At 42.2% G+C, this 19929-nt stretch overlaps 2 protein-coding genes across 5 annotated transcripts; one reads left to right on the top strand and one right to left on the bottom strand.

Annotated features, from left to right (window-relative positions):
• The first annotated feature begins 4621 nt into the window (after positions 1-4621).
• Positions 4622-10832, top strand: LOC115676401 (glucose-6-phosphate isomerase 1, chloroplastic). Its single transcript, XM_056311929.1, has 14 exons — positions 4622-5263; positions 5665-5790; positions 6340-6438; positions 6527-6610; positions 7207-7350; positions 7437-7502; positions 9034-9102; positions 9203-9310; positions 9399-9451; positions 9547-9685; positions 9886-10042; positions 10210-10288; positions 10413-10479; positions 10565-10832. The coding sequence occupies exons 1-14, from the start codon at positions 4694-4696 to the stop codon at positions 10697-10699; spliced, it is 1896 nt and encodes a 631-aa protein (XP_056167904.1). The 5' UTR covers positions 4622-4693; the 3' UTR covers positions 10700-10832.
• An 884-nt stretch (positions 10833-11716) lies between these two features.
• On the bottom strand, positions 11717-16052 carry LOC115676475 (uncharacterized). Of its 4 annotated transcripts, none has more exons than XM_056311931.1 (6): positions 15725-16052; positions 13965-14055; positions 13620-13780; positions 12500-12539; positions 12201-12309; positions 11717-11991 (listed from the first exon to the last, which is right to left on the bottom strand). In XM_056311931.1, the coding sequence occupies exons 1-6, from the start codon at positions 15998-16000 to the stop codon at positions 11910-11912; spliced, it is 759 nt and encodes a 252-aa protein (XP_056167906.1). In that variant the 5' UTR covers positions 16001-16052; the 3' UTR covers positions 11717-11909. The 4 variants fall into 4 exon arrangements, with proteins under 4 accessions (XP_056167906.1, XP_030455276.1, XP_056167907.1 ...); XM_030599416.2 differs by having other exon boundaries at positions 12512-12539; XM_056311932.1 differs by having other exon boundaries at positions 15728-16052.
• Positions 16053-19929: the final 3877 nt, after the last annotated feature.

Raw genomic sequence — 19929 nt, 5'->3', positions numbered from 1 at the left:
TAGGATGCCTTGGTTGAGCCCGAATGCCTTGGTTGAGTCCGGATGCCTCGGTTGAGCCCGGATGCCTCGGGTGAGCTAGCCCCGGGATGCCTCGGTTGAGCCGGGATGCCCTGGTTGAGCCAGGATATCTAGCATGAAGCTGGATGCCTTGGTGAAGCTAGGATGATGATAAATGAATCTTATATGTATGTCGGTATGTATGTCTATTGATAAGCCGAAGGATTCTGGAGGATGCTTCACGTATAAATTTTCTTGTACATTTTTATGTGACCGGATAAAGGTGAGCTTCTATGTAAACATAGCAAGGGCAAGGACAAAGCCTTTGCTATTGATTTGCCATCGACATAAGGCGGGGAAATATTTGTATGCATTAGTATAACGGCGAGACATCATCCTGCACGAGTATTAGTGAATTTACTCATTGAGTCTCCCCGACTCATTCCTCGTTATTTTTTTCCTTTTCAGGTCCGTAAGATGGAGAATGACATAGAGGAGCTAGAACTAACATCGGCCTTCACTTGTGATATGATTTGTACGTAGGAGCGGCTCGTGAAAAAAGGACTTGTAACATATGTTTAAGTAAAATGGCAATAATGTATCTTGCCTTTTATGCTTTCCCTGGCTTCCGAGGGTAAGATAAATATGTTACATATTAATACAAGGTTTGCTCATGATGCTTGTCATAACCCCGTTATTTGTTCTGATTGTGATTGTCCCGAATTAATTGCTTCCGCTTGTGCTTAGTCAAAGATAATAACGAACGAGACGTCGCACTAATAACCCCCAGGTGGGGGTGTTACAATATGGAAATGTACAATATAGTCCCTGAACTTGAATTAATGAAACGATTACATTGAACATTTTTATAAAGTTCAGGGACTATATTGAACATGTACCAAAAGTTTAAAGATCACATTGAACAAATTGAAAGTTCAGGGACCACATTGAACATTGGGTTAAAGTTCAGGGATTACATTGAACAAATTAAAAGTTCAGGGACTAAATTACACATTGAGTCAAAGTTCATGGATTGTTTGTATCATCTTTCAAAAAAATAATTCAAACATCTTTTCTTGATATTTTCCTCTTTAGACTGTGGAAGGAAAAATTGGAAGGAACTGCCGCACGAAAAAAAAAATCTGTCCGACCTAATCTTAACAATTTCTAATTTTTTTGAGTGGCTTCTAATAATAATTCGAGGAGGAAATATTTTCCGTTTTTGGTTCGAGTCGCGTTCGTCACCCGGTTACAAAATAGGCTGCCGATATTTTTACGCCGATTTTGGCTTCATACGACCCTTAAGAATTAAAATGACAAAAAAAGAGAGAATGGTCGGTCTCACGGTTCCACGTCCATTCCTTTTTCTCTCTTCCTCCTCGTGAACGGGTAGCGGTGGTCGGCCATGGACGAGCAACGCCGAACACGGTCCCCTAGCAAAACTTACATTTTTGGGCATCTCTCTCTTCGTGGAATCAATTGCTCAACTCAGTATTTCCTTTTTGCTTGTTTATGAGCATTTCGATTGCAAAGATCAGCTCACAAGGAACGACATGAATGAGCCCAACTTGGGTTGTTTTGTCATTTTAACTCTCTAGTGGGCCATGGAGCCAATATTGGGGTGAAAATAGTGGCCGCCTTAAAAAAATCTAGCATTTATCGATCAATAATAACATGCTTCGTGTAATTCTTGGTGAGCGTTTTCTGAAATCTATGAAGTTCATAGATAATTTTTGGGTTAATTCCAAAAAAAAGCACCGACTTTAGGTCGAGGGACAATTCTGGCCCGAACTTTTTTTTGTCTCGTAAAAAAGCACCAACTTTAGGTCGAGGGACAATTTTGGTCCGAACTTTTTTTTGTTCCGTAAAAAAGCACCAACTTTAGGTCAAGTGACAATTCTGGCCCTAATTTTTTTTTTGTCTCGTAAAAAAACACCAACTTTCATTTAAATCCCAAATCTGGCTCCCATTGACTTAGAACCATTGATTATCTAACTTGACTATTCCACCTTAGTAATAAATCCACGTGGCTTGCTGACTGGATTTAATGAAATATTCATTGTCTTATTCTCTGAACCACAATTTGAAGAATAACGGTGAAACTATTCGTCTAACTCCTTTACTTACCGGCAAGTAAAAAATATCTCCAGATTGAATCTCTCTAGCCGGACGTAATCCGAAGCTGACCACCGCCTGTTGACAGACGCCATAGACGAGATTCGCCAAGCTCACCACCATAACTTTTTTTCTCAAATAATGGTGACTTCAGACAGAAAGTCACTGAGGAGCCAGATTTGGGATCAGGGTGAAAGTTTGTGCTTTTTACGGGACAAAAAAAAGTTCGGGCCAGAATTATCTCTCGACCTAAAGTTGGTGCTTTTTTTTGGAATTAGGCCGATAATTTCTAATGGTGTCGTTCCCTTGTATTAGAGATTTTATAATCTCGGTGTAATTTCTCCTTTCCCCGAGCTAAAATTTCGTGCATCCGCCTCTTATGATGATGATGGCGGCAATGATGTACCAATTTCATGTATTTAACATTAGATGTGGTCCTGTGGAAATCGTCGTCAAATTGATTAACACTTGTAGCACTCTTTACAAATCTCAATTGGCATTAGACCCTGTTGGCGCTAAAGCTTCACCTAGACCTACGACAATCTATCACGCATACATCGGTTCCGAAACTTTGAAATCGGGAACCCATCTTACCTGCTCTAATACTCACACAACCGAACCTACCCAGCCATGCCCGTTGTGCAAGATCTGTAGGTTCCACAGGTTCTTTTGCACATCCCTATCAAAATCACCATGCCGCATACGAAATGGTCCCGGAGAGGGTGGCCTAAGGTTGACGTTCGGCCCACAATTAAGAATGAAATGCAATGTCATGACAACAGAATGACCTTCCGGGAGAGAAGTTGGTGGCCTTGCCTCTTGAAATCCATCAGAAGCTCTCTTGCCACCTACTCTTCAAAACCATATGTTATGCGCCGTTTCTTGGCTCTAAAGGTCAACTAATGACGAGTTTATTCATGCGCATGAAATCATGGAGGCATGCCGCGGGATATACTAAGTATATCTATGATGAAATTCAACACTTTGTTTGGATGTATAGATTATATATTTGTTCAAGGTCGATTAGGAACTATGCGGGTCACATTAGCTTTGACATTAGAAAATTCAAACTTTAAAGGGTGCTTTTTATGATGATGAATTTTTAGTTTATTTGTTAGCATTTGGAATCGGAAATTTCAAGTTGCATTTAACATCCATGATATTTGAAAGAATATTAATGCTACCGTTTATAACTAGAGGTGGTCGGTTCTTGGTCCGGTTCTGTTCCACCCAGAAATCGGGAACTAGACTAGAAGGACGGGTTCCCGATTTTGATCCGGTCCGATTTCCGGGCGGTCCAATTAAAGAAGGCATCCAGTTGTATTGGTGCTAACACGAGAAGGTTGATGCACTACAGCATGTGACGAGGCCATTCGTGGAGGATCAAAAAATTGGCGCTTGTTAAAAATATCTATTGGAAGAGGTAATACTAGGAGTAGGATGTATTTGTTTTACTGAAAATTTTACGATAAAGAAAAATATTTTTTCATGAAAACCATTTCCAAGTAAAATTATTATTTTTCATTTGTTTGATACGTTAGGGAAAGCAATTTCCTTTTCTTTAGAAGAAGAAGTCGTTTTTCCTCGATCTAAATTTATTGTTTTCAATTCTGAAAGACGTTTTTCTACGTCAAAAAACCCAAAAGTCGGAAAACAATTTTTCAGGGATGAATTTTCTTCAAACCAAATGGATGATTAGGGTGCGTTTGTTTCACTGAAAACGTAACGTTTTTGGAAAATGTTTTCTGGAAAATCATTTTCCAGGAAAATAGTTAGTTTTCCTTTATTTGGTGATATGTGATCGAAAACGTTTTCTGGTGTTTGGATCTCATTTAAAAAATGATTTCAATTCCATGATTTTATCTCAGGCGAAAAAAAAATCTGATCTTTTAATATTTTTATTTTTTTAAAATAAAAAAGAAAAAGAAAAAGAATAAAATATTTAAAAAGTCAAGGGAAGTAATTCCGGAAAGTGTTTTCACCTTTTTTAAATTAGGGAATTCACTTTCTTAATTTTATACATGAATATTTTTCTTGACTGAAAAGTATTTTCTGTTGACTTATCATTTTCGGTAAACTAAATGGGTGAAATTTCGAAAAACGAATTTTCGAAAAATACCTTTTCCGAAACAAATGCGCCCTTAATCTCCTATTTTTTTTGTTGTCTATTTTCTCTCTTCACATGTCTGAAAGCGAGAAGGAGAAAGCGCATGAAATCTGTACGGCCAGGCTTGCACTGTCTCGACAGGTGTCGCAATCTCCGCGAAGCTGACGCGACGCCTCACGCTTCCCGACCAACCGGATGCGGGGCGGATCCGTAATTCAGCCCCCCGTCCCCGCGGGGGCAAATCGGTCAACGAAATGTGCAACCGCATAACTACCAACCAATCAAACGTGTGATTCATAGCGCTCCGCCCACCGGACCCTCCGTCGGGTCGGACAAAATACCGCGAAAAAATATAAAGAGAAAAAAAAGAAAATCAAAATTCATTTGTTATTTTGCCTTCAGTCTGCTCTCGGTTTCGTCGCTCGCTTCCTCATTTGGACCCCTCATCGGCTTCCGCCTCGAGCCCCTCCTCCGATGGCGTCCTCCGTCTCCGGCATCTGCTCGTCTTCCCCGTCCCTCAAGCCGAAGGCGCCGGCGGCCGCGAAGCCGTCGGCCTCCGGCCGGAGGGACGCGGTCTCGTTCCCGAGCGGCGGCGGCGGCGGCGGCGCCAAGCCCGTCGACCGGGCGCCGTCCCTGTCGCTGGCGGCGGCGGCGTTGCCTCCGCCTCGCTCGGTGGCGAGGGAGATCTCGGTGGACTTGGGGAAGGCCGACGGCGCGGCGAGGAAGGAGAAGGACTCCCGCTCGCTGTGGAGGCGGTACGTGGACTGGCTGTACCAGCACAAGGAGCTAGGGCTGTTCGTGGACGTGAGCAGGATCGGGTTCACGGACGAGTTCGCGGCGGAGATGGAGCCCCGGTTCCAGGCCGCGTTCAAGGCGATGGAGGAGCTGGAGAAGGGCGCGATCGCGAATCCGGACGAAGGCCGCATGGTCGGGCACTACTGGTTGAGGAAGTCGGAGCTCGCGCCGACCAGGTCCCTGAAGGCGCAGATTGAGAACACGCTCGACGCCGTTTGCAATTTCGCTGCCGACGTGGTCAGCGGTAAGGTCAGTTCTGAACTTCCGGTTGTTGTTGCTCTCCGTGTGGGAAGAGAGATTGCAGTTCCCTGCATTTTTCATCGGTTTGCCGTCATAGTTGCCTGTGTCGGTTTTCCGACAAATGTCAGCATTGTCTGAGTCGCTCAAGAAAGCTCGAGCCGGGGATAAATTGAAGTGGTTTCTGATCAAAGAGATGGAGAGCTCATTTACGAATTAGTCACTCGGAATGACTGTGTATGGAATTTTTCTCCTCCGAGATGCGATAGTTTTCATTATTTTCTTCAGGTTTTCCGATAAATGTCGGCATGAAATTCAGTTTTTGTTCGTCGATTTTCGTATAGTTGCTTAGCTGATTGCATTGGACACCGATGGATTGATTGACTTGGTTATGTTTGACGCTTAATTTGCAGATTAAGCCCCCTCCTACTTCTCCTGTGGATCGCTTTACTCAAGTACTTTCAGTTGGAATTGGAGGTTCAGCTCTCGGGCCCCAGTTCGTTGCAGAAGCATTGGCTCCCGATAATCCTCCATTAAAGGTATCTTCAGACATTGTAGATAAGTCGGCGGTCGCATGTTTGTCTTTTGTCCTTTATTGCTTTTTCAACTAGTTAATAAATATCGAGTCTTGACAACTCTTTTCTCGAGTGAGCAGTTCTCCTTAATGTTATTCTTCCTGCTTGGATTAGTCGTGACGTCATTCCATTTCATGCCTTTTGTTGTAAGTTTATCAGTGTAGATATGAGAATGATCCTACTGCTCTCCCTGTATTCTTCATGCTCACATTTCTCCTTCATTATCTGCAGCAAGTGTAGATGCTGCTTGATTCACTAATGCACAATGAAAAAAGATCTACTTTTGTTGATGATACTGTACTTAGGGTTTTTTTTTTCCTCGTCTTTTGATTCTGCGGGATGTATTTGAAAAGTGTTAGTGGATTTTAGATTTTTGCCCATCAGATTTAAGTAAAGTCACAAGCTATGGAGGAATGTGCAGTAATAAGTCTTGGCACATTGGGTGAACACCCTGTGTTAGCGAGTTTTTGACTTTTGACTGTGTGAATGATATCTCAATTTTACTTTTGGCAGCTTAGATTCATTGACAACACAGATCCAGCTGGAATTGACCATCAAATTTCGCAGCTTGGTCCTGAGCTGGCTTCTACCCTAGTAATTGTGATATCAAAGGTGCCTGCATGATATTCTGCTTTGTGATCTCTCCTTTTTGCAGATTTGAAGAATATGTGGTAATTTGTTGTCATTTCCCATCCTACAGAGTGGTGGTACTCCTGAAACCAGAAATGGCTTATTGGAAGTACAGAAGGCCTTTCGTGAAGCAGGATTGAACTTTGCAAAACAGGTTTTGGTCCCAGGTTTTTTATTTCTGCTTATAGAAGTTTCATTGACAGTTCATTGAGTTTCTGTGCTCTGAGTTGCTAACTAATATTGGCATGATGCTCAAGGGCTAAAAGCTATTGAATGTTAGACTTATCCTTTTTGTTGCGAAGAAAATAGTTGGATCCTGGTTCATGTGCTCGTGTGGTTTTCATATGGTAGGTCCAGGTCCTTTCTATCATTGTTGCACATCAACGAAATCCAACACCTTGATGATTTCTTTTCTGGTTGAGCATTTTCTTGAGAACAAGCTTCTAGATGTCTCGGGTTGAACTCTATTTTGATGCATTTATTTTATAATTAGGAGTATTCAGTTTAGTGGCTATTTTAAGATATTATTGCGAATGAGTCTTGGTCAGTTTGTTAGTCTTGCATGGAACTTGTGATGTATGACGTAATCTTGGATAACTGCATGTCTTCATTTATATGTCACTCTGATGGTGCACTTGCATGAAATTATGTCAAAATTAATCTTTTCAGTTGTTTGCTTAGGTGAAATTTTGGGGCCTTCAATTTTGTAGATATTGCATTGATCACTTTTTTTTCCCATCATGAATGCAGGGTGTTGCCATAACACAAGAGAACTCATTGTTGGACAATACTGCGCGGATTGAGGGCTGGTTGGCCAGATTTCCAATGTTTGACTGGGTGGGGGGCAGAACATCTGAAATGTCCGCAGTTGGTCTACTTCCAGCAGCCCTTCAAGTTCGTAAGCCTAACTTCTAATCTCATTGCGGTTACATTTTCTGATTTGACATGAAGAGCATATTCATTAGTGACTCCAACTTCAGGGGATCGATATCAGAGAAATGCTTGCTGGTGCATCCTTGATGGATGAGGCAACTAGGACAAAAGTGGTAAGATTGCTGTCAGTTAATGTTATCTGGTGTTTCTTCGGAACGTTCTATTGTTACCCAAGTCCAGTAGAGGAATTTGTTTGAGTATCATTGGGCAACTTATGGTGTAAAATCCTTCTCAATGTGTAGTGCTCAGGATTCTGCATGTGCTCATTTTATGATATAGGAAGCTGGGTCACCAGAGTAAACTAATTATGGTTGAGATATCGATCTTGACTATCAAACCAAATGTTAGATAGCTATTCTGGTGTTCAAGGATGTTAGATAGCTATTCAGGCGTTCAAGGATGTCAGCTAACAAGTCGAACGGTTGTCTCTGATAGTATGCACTGCAATGTATGCAAGAGTAACTTGTGAACTTATATGCAGCAGAATCGCCGCTTGTATCCTGTCATCATGCACTGTGAAGATGATTTTGTAGCATATGTGCTAGAGGATGTCATACAGTATAATTCACTGTACAATAGAATCCAGAGGATTCATTTGATCCATTTGAGCTTAAAATTGGCAATTGCAATTGTTGTCGCTTAGTTGCTTTGTAATATCAACCTCAAGGCGTGTTCATCTCTAGTTGCTGATGCACTCTACAGTGAATCAAAGTACAGCCTTTTGGCTTCATGCACTTTGATTTGTGCCTTCTCTTGTTGGCTGCTTGTAGTATTAGATTCACCAGCATATCGAATCCTTGTTTAGGATGCATTGTAAATCTGCAATGCAAGTCTGGGAGATGATTCTGTTTCCCTGTCCAGGATATCCATTAGTTGTAGGTTGTCTGAAGAAGAACCATAGATATGTTCATTTAGGGACTGATAGCATATCCACACCGTTTGCATTTCCTAGATTGTAATTCCTTTTCCTGCTTGCAGTATTAAATCTGCCAGCAAATAAAATTTTCTTTAAGGATACAGTCTAATGTAAGTCTGGGAGTTAATTCTGTTTCCTTGTCTAGGATATTGCTAACTTGTATGTTTTGTCGGAAGAAGATCCACAGAAACATTCATGGAGGGACTGTAAATTGACTTAGCATATCCACACCGTTTGTGCTTCCTAGATTGTAAATCCTTTGGCAATTAACTTATCTTTGTAAACATAAATCTCATGGCCTGTTTGGGGTGGCTGTGGGTTTCAGCTTGCCTTTTCAGTTGTAGCTGTGGGTTTGAGTTTTTGGCTTTAGCTTTGACTTCACAAAAAGAAGTTGGCGGAAGACATAACTTACAACTTGAAAGTGACTGTGGCTCATTTTGAGAATTTAATAGTACTGAACACTGATCCTTAAGTCACAGATGTTTGGATTCTTGGATTACTTTACTTCTCAAATGAAGCATATAGTAACTTTTAGTGACCAAAAGCCATATATCTAAAGTGGAGTCCCTATCATCCAAAAAAGATAAAAAAGAAGAAGAAGTTAGGACATGAGAAGTATTAGTAGCTTTTTATAGTTGTCTGAGTGGCTTCTCTACTGATACTGATCAAAGGATGTTTCTTGCCTTCTGTAGTCCCGTGTCAGCGAAAATAACTCATTTCTTTTCCAGGTCAAGAACAACCCAGCCGCATTGCTTGCTTTATGTTGGTATTGGGCTTCTGATGGTGTAGGATCTAAGGTATTACATTTTAATAGGAGTGTCTTCTGAATTGTTGTTTTTTCTGCTTTCGGTTTGCGGTCATTGACAAGTGTTTCACTTTTCAAATTGCTGCTGTCAGGACATGGTAGTTCTTCCTTACAAAGACAGCCTTCTGTTATTCAGTCGGTATCTGCAGCAACTAGTAATGGAATCACTTGGAAAAGAGTTTGACCTGGATGGCAATCGGGTATGTGTGTATTTTTTTGGTGAAAATAGGGAGTTGCATCTACATCTCTAGTTTCCAAAATGCAAATCTCAAATTCTTCATTTCACAGGTCAATCAAGGGCTTACTGTTTATGGGAATAAAGGGAGCACAGATCAGCATGCGTAAGTTATTTTTTGATAAAGTGATGGAGCTATTACTTTTACATGCTAGTGACGTGATTATTCCTGATGCATGTTATTGTTTAATTTCCGTATAGCTACATACAACAGCTGAGAGAGGGTGTGCACAACTTCTTCGTAACATTCATTGAAGTGCTTCGTGATAGACCACCAGGTCATGATTGGGAGCTTGAACCAGGTGTTACCTGTGGTGACTATCTGTTTGGAATGCTTCAGGTTTGGTTACAGCAAGAGCTACTAATATTTAACTTTAAGAAGATTCTAGCAATAGTCGAAGTTCCTATGTCTATTGTTTCTGAAGTTTAAGATCTCACACCTCTCTCGGAAAGGAGACATGAGTTCAGTAACTGATTTACTTCTAATCACTCAGTTGTTTTCTGCAATTGATCTCTTTTGGATGTGGTGAACTTCTGTAGGGAACAAGGTCTGCTCTGTACGCCAATGATCGCGAGTCTATAACAGTCACTGTCCAAGAAGTGACCCCTAGATCAGTGGGAGCTCTTATAGCATTGTATGAGCGAGCAGTTGGGATATATGCCTCACTAGTCAATATTAATGCCTATCATCAACCTGGTAAATAGTTTACCTTATTATTTTTACTTAAATTAGATGATTGCTATATGTTTAGTGCTTATTGCTGTTGAGAATATGTCTGGCCTCTCTTTGAATCAAGAAATCAAATCAACACATCTAACTGGCTGTCTCCTTTCTTTGCCCCTGTGTGCAACTGAATTTCTTAGGTGTCGAAGCTGGGAAAAAGGCAGCGGCAGAAGTATTGGCTCTTCAGAAACGGGTTCTGGCTGTACTCAACGAGGCCAGGTATCTTACTAGAACGATCTCGTCTAAGATGGAAAGTATTGGCTCTTCAGAAATGGGGTTCTAGTTCATTTTTTTGAAATTCAGATAGGTTTTGTTAATTTTGCCTTGGTATTGCATTTTTCAGCTGTAAGGAGCCTGTCGAGCCACTGACTCTCGAAGAAGTAGCTGAACGTTGCCATGCTCCTGAAGAAGTAATCTGCCTAATCCCTGAGCTCGAATTAGTAATCCAGAGCTATTGAATTTTGGCTAATCCTTTTCCTGGCCTTGTGGATGCAGATTGAAATGATCCACAAGATCATCACTCACATGGCTGCCAACGACAGAGCACTCATTGCTGAGGGTAGTTGTGGATCGCCTAGAAGCATCAAAGTTTTCCTCGGGGAGTGTAATGTCGATGAGTTATATGCTTGATCTTCGCAGAAGTCGGATGTCTTGCTGCGCGCCTCTTCGTAAATCTTCAATAAGCTGATTTTGATTGTGGTACTGAATCTTCATCAGAACGTGGGATAATTTGGGAAAATAAATTGGAATTTTTTTGTTGGAAGACCTTTGGCTTATTTGTTCGACATGTAAAATCGACATTGTCGAACTTTTTATCAGACAATAAAAAAAAAAGGACTGATGAGTCGATTCTCTTGTAGAAGTTGTTGATACTTTGAGGAATGCGAGTAAACGGCTGGTCCATTCTCTGTTGCTCGATTTTCATTGCAATTAGTCCTTCCCCATGGCAGCTTTGGTTAGTTTGAGGAGTCATGTTTCTTGTTATCTTATCTTTCGGACTCTGTTAAACGATGCATTTATATTCGGTTGCGCTCGAAAACAAAGCGGCTGTCAAGTTCCCATGAGTCCCTTCTTCGGTGGGATGTAAGGGGGTGCGAATCATGAGTTGCACCAGCTCCGGAGCTTTGAGTTTTGGACAATGACCGTGTATAGAGTTAACAAGGCATTTCGACCCGAGTGCTTTGTGCACGCGCGTTTTCTTTCTTTCACGTTCAATTGCTCGCAAGTTTGATCGAATTGACCAAATGCCGTAGCATCTTCAGGCCGTCCGCAACATGAGATCATTTAGTTTCATTGGTTGTCGTTTTTGATCGAATTGACCAAATGCCGTAGCATCTTCAGGCCGTCCGCAACATGAGATCATTTAGTTTCATTGGTTGTCGTTTCAGGGAAACTTAGGTGTCTCGCCCCTTCTATTTCTACATTATGGAAACATTTCACGCTTTGCCAAGTTAAAACAGTATTATCAGGAGAAAGAAATGTCCGCCATTCTTTCATTCTCTCTCTCTTTCTTTGGTTTCTTTTTCAATGAAGAAACACCATAAACAGATCACGATTTGCATTGACGTGTGCATCTAACTGTGACCTGCTTAGAATGGTTCGGCCGTAGATGCGTTCTAGATGCAAGCACAACAAACCAACATAATCTCACCAATCAACATGAATTCCAATAAGAAAGTCCATATTTACAAAGAGTAGATCAGGTTATGCAATTGATCTGATCTGCACACAATAAAGAATGACATCGGCATGGCACAACATTCAGAACACCAGGCCACCTACGCAGCACAAGCACCGACAACCCAACCGCCTTAACTCCTCCCCTGAAGGAGCATCCACATCAGAGAAGCTTCGAGATCACATGACAGGATGCCCAGAAGGCTTTCGAGGCAGCCTGAAGAATGACAGGATTTTGATATATCCTGCGGAGAACAAGAAGTAGATATCAGAATATCATTCAATGAAATTGGTGGTTATCAATAATGAAGAAGATGCAGCTGTTCGGAGTATATATTTAGAAAAGTAACAGCACGCATCAGGTAGTGATTAGTAATGACGAACGCGATCTTTTAACTCAAGACTATGGAATAAGGAATGCCGGTTGGTGAAAACCTTAGCTTGGAGAACCTACCCAATTGCAGTTGCTCCCCACGATGCTACATTATAAATAACTCTGCTCCCATCCCATGCCTTCCGAAGCTTTCCCTTTTTCTTTTTTAATGAGAATGTCTTGCAAAGAGCTGAAAGAAAATTCAAAGGTTATCAGGACTCCAAAAGTTAGCAACCGCAGAATCTAGGAAAAACTTAACCTGAACATAGAAGTTACATCCTTAACAAACTTGATGAAAATATCTTATATTATGTTAGCAGCAATCAACAGACATTTTTAAAAGTGAGTTCAAATTATATCAACGAAAGAGGAGGAATGACAATCAAGCTGACCTTCCTGAAGTTGGTTAGGAGTCAACTCCTGCAAATAGAAAAGCACCAGCTGCTAAGCCCAAAAAAGTAAAATTGTGCAAGAAGAAGAGGAGGGAAGCAAATGCATCTCATGCTACAAGACAAGCATCCTATGAAAGTAACAGCAATAACTGTCCTGGCCCATGCACAACAAATGACACGAATTGCCTCATTATTACTTGTTCCTTCAAAATCTGGTAATGTAACTCGCCACATCTAGATGAAAAGAGCATTATCTAGTAGATAGTGTAGAAATCATAAGCAGATCTTGAAGGAAAACGTAATGACTGAATCTTCACGAGAATAATTATTTTGATCTAAGCAAGTCTATTCAATAAAAGACCAAGAATATGAGAAATTCCCCAAGCAAAGAGTGCAAAATCCATGAACAGAGTAAGATCCAGACAAAATGAAGTAGTTCTCAGGAGTTGAATTTTTGAGATGCATGCTCTCACGTCACTCAATCAAGAATGCTTTTCATGTTTTTTTTAAACATCCCAATCTAAAGGCTCTTGTAAGTGTAGATAATACACAAAGGCCGCAAGGACTGATAGAACTTATAATAAACCACAATCATGGGTTCACCATCAATATTTGCAATAGAGTCATAGACACCATGCAGTGAAACTCATGAAAGGAAATAAGTTCAACAAGAATAAATCCACTATTAATGCTTATTCTTTAGCAGAATATTCATCTGTTATTAGAAGCCTTTGAGTAGAAGAAGCCGCGTAATCAAAAGGAAATGGATGTGGACCAAAGATATCAAGTCCAAATATAAGCTGTGCTCAGTCCAGCGAGAGTTGTTTCCATCGCATAGAATTACATTGCGTGCTATTCCAGCACTTACATACTCAATATAACTGAAGATGACATCGACCAGCTAAACTAATCACTGGAAAAACCCAAAAAGAAAACAGAAACTCTTCGTCCTGTTTCATTTGAGACAGCAATCGCAGGCAATAGCTTGAAAGAAAAACATTTTGGCTCATGGGTCACAAAAAAAAGAGGCCAATCTATATGTTCCGCACCAATGACCAGGTAACCTGAGAAGTTTTGGTCTCAAGCAATTGCAAGAAGTACAGCATACCTTTGTCTGTTTTAGGGACCGGAGGCAGGCAGCCATAAAGCATGCTATACCATCTACGATATCTTCTTCTTTCACAACAACATAATCCTGTTCGCTAGGATCCATGTTTTCATCTTCCCATAGATCATCTTCACTGACCATATCCCAGTCGCCACCTTCCTCTGTTTGCAAAGGAAACATCCTATCAATCTGCACGTATGATTTTCTTTGGTGAAAGAAAAAGGTTGTTTAACATACTAGTTTTCATTATTGAATGAAGTAGAGGTTGTCAGACGCCAAGAGAAAAAACGAAGAGTAAAAGATCTTTGCAATCTAAAGAGCATAAAAGTCGTTGGCCTTATATACCGGCAGCATTACGCGGAATTGACACTTGAGCACACTCTAGCTTTTGGAGGAAGTCTGGGCATTCAACTCTAGATTTGAGAAGATCACACAGCTAGATCAGGAAAGTCAGAAAAAGACACATTAGCTAAGTTCAGAACTAGAAAGCACTTAAAATCACGCACGTGTGCACACGAACGCGCGCGCGCGCGCTCGCACACATACACACTCCTGTACACAACAATATTCTTCTGCATGCAAGATTCAAATCAGTTAAACAAAAAAAGCACCTAGTGATATATTGCTCGAGAAAGTTAATAACTGCAACAACATCCTTATTATTATTTGACATCCCTTCACTTTGACTATCATCTCGCAAGACAATGAATGATCAGGAAGTAAGATCCACCAAACAACAGCGAAACGATTTGCCAAAATTTCAATTTGTGAGGCCCACATAACTACATCTTTGGACTGCATCATGGAGGACAACATCCATGGGATAAAGACGTAAATAAGTAACACAAAACTGAGACCAAACGGAAGGGACCTGAGAGCAATGCCTGCCTTGCCTTAACAGAAGAGAGACACAGAAAAAGTACCAAAATGAAGTAATTTATGCCTAAGTCTACATGTACTACAGCCCTCTAATTATATTACATGCATGTCGTGTTAACTTAAACACATGAAAATGTATCCAAAACCTTCAAAATCGGTTTCGTAAGATGAAAATTGACACATACACTCGTACAGTGACCATCAAATCCGGAGAATAGAGAAATGTGAGGATCCACGACACAACTGCTTACTAGAAGAAGCATGAAGTAATAATACTCTGGTAAGATTTATGGCGACATAGTCCGAGTTTTTTATTTACTTTGATATCATCAAAAATCCAAATTCCAAAAAGGACTACTCTCCAAGCGAAAGCCCTTCATTTGAAATATATTTGAAGGCTCTCTGATTAAGGCCATAACCTTTGTACTCAGAATGAATCAACTACCCGAAAGAAACTGCTAATCTCCGTTGTCCTTATAAAGAAACTATCTCAAACTTGACCAAAATCCAATATGAAGCTTGTGACAAAGCAAACCTGGGGCTAACACTAATACTGGGATACCCAACCATTGAGCCATCCATAACAAATTCTTAGAAAGCATCTCATATGTACGACAGGCATTTGAGAATCCACAAAAAGGTAGCACTGGGAAATGCAGGAGGACCATCCACCAAATTTAAAGTCAGCGTCTAAGATGCAAGTTCATTCTCCTAAAGTGCTCAGACCTCAAACTCGAAACACTTACAAACAAATCGCCGGGATCCTACAAAATTCCCTTTCAATGAAAAGAAACAAAACTTTACAAGTGCAGCTTTCCAGGTCTTTATACCTAGAAAAAAGACCAATTCCCCATAAAGTCCCGAAAATTACCATTCCCGAAAACAAACTTTCACGAGCATGTCGACTATAAAGGTATACACACATACATACGATCGAGCTGTTATTGCCAGGTTTCTCCACCAAACCCAGAAATCTCATCCTTAACTGGAACAAATTCTTCAAGGCAATAAAAGAAGTGGACAATTTCCCAATCAGACCAACCTAAAAATGATATGAATGCACAAACCAAAAATAACAAATCCCTTAGATCCTAAAGCTGGAAACTTCAATCCCTTTTCATGACCATATGTATTGATCAAGCAAGACCCAAGCCGGAATCAAACATCCCATCCAAAAAATACGTCCAGATTCAGAACGATTAACCAGCAACAAACGTAGGCACAACTACCTCATCGGCTCCACAATCACTGCGCGGAGTCGCCGAGCCATCCCCACCCGGCTCAACTTCCGGGACGGAGCCGTCGCCGTCGCCGTCGCCGGCGCCGACACCCTCATCGCCGCCCTCCTCGACCTCGCCGTTGCTGAGCAGCTCGAGAGCTCGCTGGCACTGCTGGAGCACGGCCTGCAGCGTCTCTCTCTTCACCCGGACCGATTCCCGCCTCGCCTTCCGATCCCCGGCCGGCGGCGGGGTGCTCGAGCCCGAGCTCTCCACCTCCTCCATCAATTCCCGCAACCGAAAGCAAGCTCTCTCTCTCTCTCTCTCTCTCTCTCTCTCTCTCTCCCTCCCTCCCTCCCTCCGCACGCGTCGAGCGAAGCAGCTCGATTCGCGCGCGCGCGCGCGCGAGAGAAGCTCGAGGCCTCACCGATCCCCGGCCCCGGATTCCGAGGACGCGGCGAGAGATCTGCCTTCTTCTCCTCCTTCTTCTTCTTCTTCGACGAGGAGGAGGTGGAGGTGGTCCGCGGGCAGTTCCTTGTCGGAATTCGACATGTGAAGGTTTCCCTCGGCGCTCGCTTGTTCTCCTCCGGTTGCCGTGTCGGTCGAAGCGGGCGGGCGGGCGGGCGGCGCGAGCGAGTTGGGTTGGTGTCTCTCTCTCTCTCTCTTCTCTCTCTTTCTTTCCCTCTTGGAATTTTCGTTCCGCTTCGGTTTTCCCGAGAAAGGACGGGAAAAGTTTGGCGACCCGCGAGAAAACGAAAAGTAAAAAAGAGGCTGTGGAATGGGTCAACCTGATGATTAGTTCTATAATTGATTAGATTTTAATCAAATTTAATTCGAGGAAGCTATTTAATTACGGCTTTGAATGATTAGCATCGTGTCATATCTGCGGGTTACAATTGCGTGTTGGACCTTTCTTCGTGTTCAGCCATGAATTGGATTACTTTCCATTAGAATTAGAATTATGGGTTAGTGCACGTAAAATCTCAAATTGAAACTTATGTGATTGATACGTTTACGATAAATTCACCTCAAAAGACCACCGATAATTCTAAACTGGTGTATTTATGATAAATTTATCACAAATTAATTTTTTAACCATAAAAAACCTCAACCTTGTACATTTGTGACAAATTTATCCTCCGTTGTTTCCGTTAAATTAGATTAATACCACGAAAAATTACAAACCGATACATCTGTGACAAACACTGGGTTAGAACCCAAATTGATATACCCGTCGACTACCATGTGTCATTTAATCCGGCAATTTGACGGTAAAATTTAATGGAAAACGACGGAGGGTAAATTTATCACATGTGTACCAGTTTGGATTTTTTATTGTCAAAAAATTAGTTTGGAGTAAATTTGTACATGTGTATCAGATTGAGGGTTTTTCGTGATATTAACCTTGCAATTTTTATTAGGTGGCTATTTTTATTTATGACACACATGACTATTTTAAGCGCCTTAGATGATCTAATCACAGATTATGTACTCTCTCTTCCTCCCGTTTGATCGGCATTTTGTTTTCTTGAAAAAGAGAAAAGGGTAAATCGAGAGCATGACTTAGAGGGCACGGGAGCGCTAACTCGTTTGGCGGCGGAACGGCGGTTTTCGTGTATAGCTCTTACCGGCATAGACTTCGTCGTGTGACCTCCAGTTTTTTTGGGGGGTGTCTAACCAAGATGGCCACTCCGAACACAGGCTTCTGGAAAACGATCGTTCCCGGAGGAAGGCGACGATCCAAGACTAGGGCGAGAAAGGCTCTAGGAACCCGATTGCGATGGACTAGATTTAAGGTTTTTTTCTGAACTCAATTGAGGTTCAATGCTTATCCTATAAATGGACCAGATCAAATATTGCCACCGGATGGAACGGAAAGGCCTAGAAATGTCACCTAGACATTTGAACACTTCAACCCTTCGACGAATAGAGGAAAAAAACGAGACACCATGACTCTAAACTTGCGAGAAAATGTCTTGTCGACTTAAAAGAAAGATTTGGTCTGATTAGGCATGGAGGGAGTGGTCCTAAATCCTACTTGCATTGCGCCTAATTCCATGGCTGTATTTCTTGGGGTGTGCCTCCATAACAACGTTTCTTATGATGCACCGTACGAAAGTTTGATTGGGGGTAGGGAAAAAGTTTGTGAAGTTGGGATTGGGAGCTAGTAGGCCCATCGAATAGGTAGGTTAGGTCGAAAATGGTACAATCTCTATCGATGACCCGTTCCATACCCGACTGAATCCGGACCCACCCCGAGCTCCGATCCTTGGTAACTTTTGTTCTCAAATTGCTGCCTCTGAAGAATGAACGATTCCATAGATCGGGCTCGCCGAGTCGGTGAGGGGTCTCGGGTCGGGCTGCGGGCTAAGGCTTTGAGAACACACTTTCTCGATCATCCCCCCCCCCCCCCCCCTCTCCACCCCCAATTCGAGCCGAAGCCAACAAATCGGTCGAAATCTTCCCAGCAACTCTCGTGACCCACGTTCCGCGATGTGCGGCCCGGTGTCGAGCACTAATGAACACAGTCTCCCGGTCTTACTACTCAACACAGTCCAGACAAATTCAGTCGCTCGCTAGATTCTAAGGGGCAACGTCACCGGGGGCCTTACTTCATCCCGTGCGTGTCGTGGTCTACAAGCAACCTTGCCTTCACGTTATGGACATTCCCTCGTCCACTACGCCGTGCCCCGCGTAGGACGAGTGATTGCGGGGGCGTCTTGGAAGCGCAAACGTGCTCTCCCCGTCAAAGGAAAGGGCAACGTCGGGCTGGTTTGCAAATGATGCTGATTCATAGCCTCAATCACGGGCCCTTTTGTGGCTCTTTTGATTATTTGCTAGTATCACATTGTCACGTTTCGATAATTAAAAAAAAAAACCCTACAAAAAAACAAAGATAGAAAGAAATTAGATAGAGAAAGGACTATAATGAACAGAACAGAAGTGTAATTACGAAATCCCGTGAATGGTACCGAAGGACTGATTTGATTTTGTCGAGAAAAGTTGAGCAGCTGGGTTGAGCAGATCGAAAGTTTAGGGGCTATATCGAGCATTTAAAAGTAGTTCAAGGATCACATCGAATGAATTTAAAAGTCCATAAAGGATATTGCTTGTTGAGCCGAAAATTTAAGGGCCAGTGGATCTGTCTCTAATTTAATTTCCGTTTGGCGGCCTCGTTGCCAAAATCAGTGCAAGCGATTCGTGTCATCCAAAACAAAAGAGTTGCTTTTATCTGCCTCTCGATCCTCATTTTGAATAAGTTCATTTTATTCTAACGACAAAATTTTCCAAAAAATGCCGAATCTATTGCACTTTCGCAAATTCACTCGTAGATCTTTTAATTTTGCCAATTGAGTTTTAGGCCTTTCATTTTTGTCAATTAAATCCTAAACATTTTCACATTTTTTCAATTGAGTCCAGGTCAATTTTGGCTGAAAATCGTTGACTTGGACACTGGACGTCCTACGTTGTATGGTTGGCATTGACGTTGATAAATTTTAATAATATTTTGACTTATTTTATTAATTTTTCATAGTTTCTTTTCTTTTCTTTTGTTTTTACTTGTGGCAGGCGAGGTTGCTGGACCCTCGCGGCCATGGGCGAGGTTGGCCGCCAGATCTCGAGCTTGTGGCTACCATGGCTGCTCGAGCTTGAGCTTTGGGTTCTTGGTCATGGTGGTTGCGAACCGGAGAGGCTGCTCGAGTTCGACTTACGGCCATGGTTGCCAGGTCCCGAGCTTACAGTTGCCATGGTTGTTCGAGCTTGAACTCTTGGTTCACGGCCGTGCTGGACTGCTTTAGCGAGGTTGGCGGGAGGAGAAAGATGGCCTCGTTGCCGATTTACGTCTCGATGCCGTACCAACCACGGCCGACAAGAGTTCTTAAGAGGATGGCTGCTGCAAGCCCGGAATCTGGCAAACATGGCCGCGAGTCGAGCTCGAGTAGCCATGGGCGAGGCAGCCTCGCCGATCTGTGGCCACCATGACCACGAACCCAGAGCTCGAGTAGTCATGGCAACTGCAAGCTCGAGATTTGGCGGCCGTGAGCGAGGGCATCGTGACCCTCGCGGGGCGGATCAAATGAACTCCCAAATCCGACTCGTGCTTTACAAAAACGATGGAACAAGGAAAGCATGCATCAAAAAAATGGGGATCATGATCTCCGAATAAAATAATTTTAAACTGTCATATGACATAACATTAATTAATTTTTTTT

The sequence above is a fragment of the Syzygium oleosum genome, unplaced genomic scaffold (genome assembly GCF_021117445.2).
Source record: "Syzygium oleosum isolate NSW1041296 unplaced genomic scaffold, Sole_v2.1 Sole_v2.05, whole genome shotgun sequence".
NCBI lineage: Eukaryota > Viridiplantae > Streptophyta > Magnoliopsida > Myrtales > Myrtaceae > Syzygium > Syzygium oleosum.
This window is presented reverse-complemented; position numbering and strand designations above follow the sequence as displayed.

Bases quoted from the DNA above. Each gene is read 5' to 3' on its own strand.
- LOC115676401 (XM_056311929.1), top strand. From the start codon at position 4,694: ATGGCGTCCTCCGTCTCCGGCATCTGCTCGTCTTCCCCGTCCCTCAAG. The intron at 7,503-9,033 runs GTAAGATTGCTG...TTTCTTTTCCAG, and splicing joins AGGCAACTAGGACAAAAGTG to GTCAAGAACAACCCAGCCGC. The intron at 10,289-10,412 runs GTATCTTACTAG...TGCATTTTTCAG, and splicing joins GCTGTACTCAACGAGGCCAG to CTGTAAGGAGCCTGTCGAGC.
- LOC115676475 (XM_056311931.1), bottom strand. From the start codon at position 16,000: ATGGAGGAGGTGGAGAGCTCGGGCTCGAGCACCCCGCCGCCGGCCGGG. The intron at 14,056-15,724 runs GTTGTGCCTACG...TTCCTGATCTAG, and splicing joins ATTGTGGAGCCGATGAGGTA to CTGTGTGATCTTCTCAAATC. The intron at 13,781-13,964 runs GTATATAAGGCC...CTTTGCAAACAG, and splicing joins AATTCCGCGTAATGCTGCCG to AGGAAGGTGGCGACTGGGAT.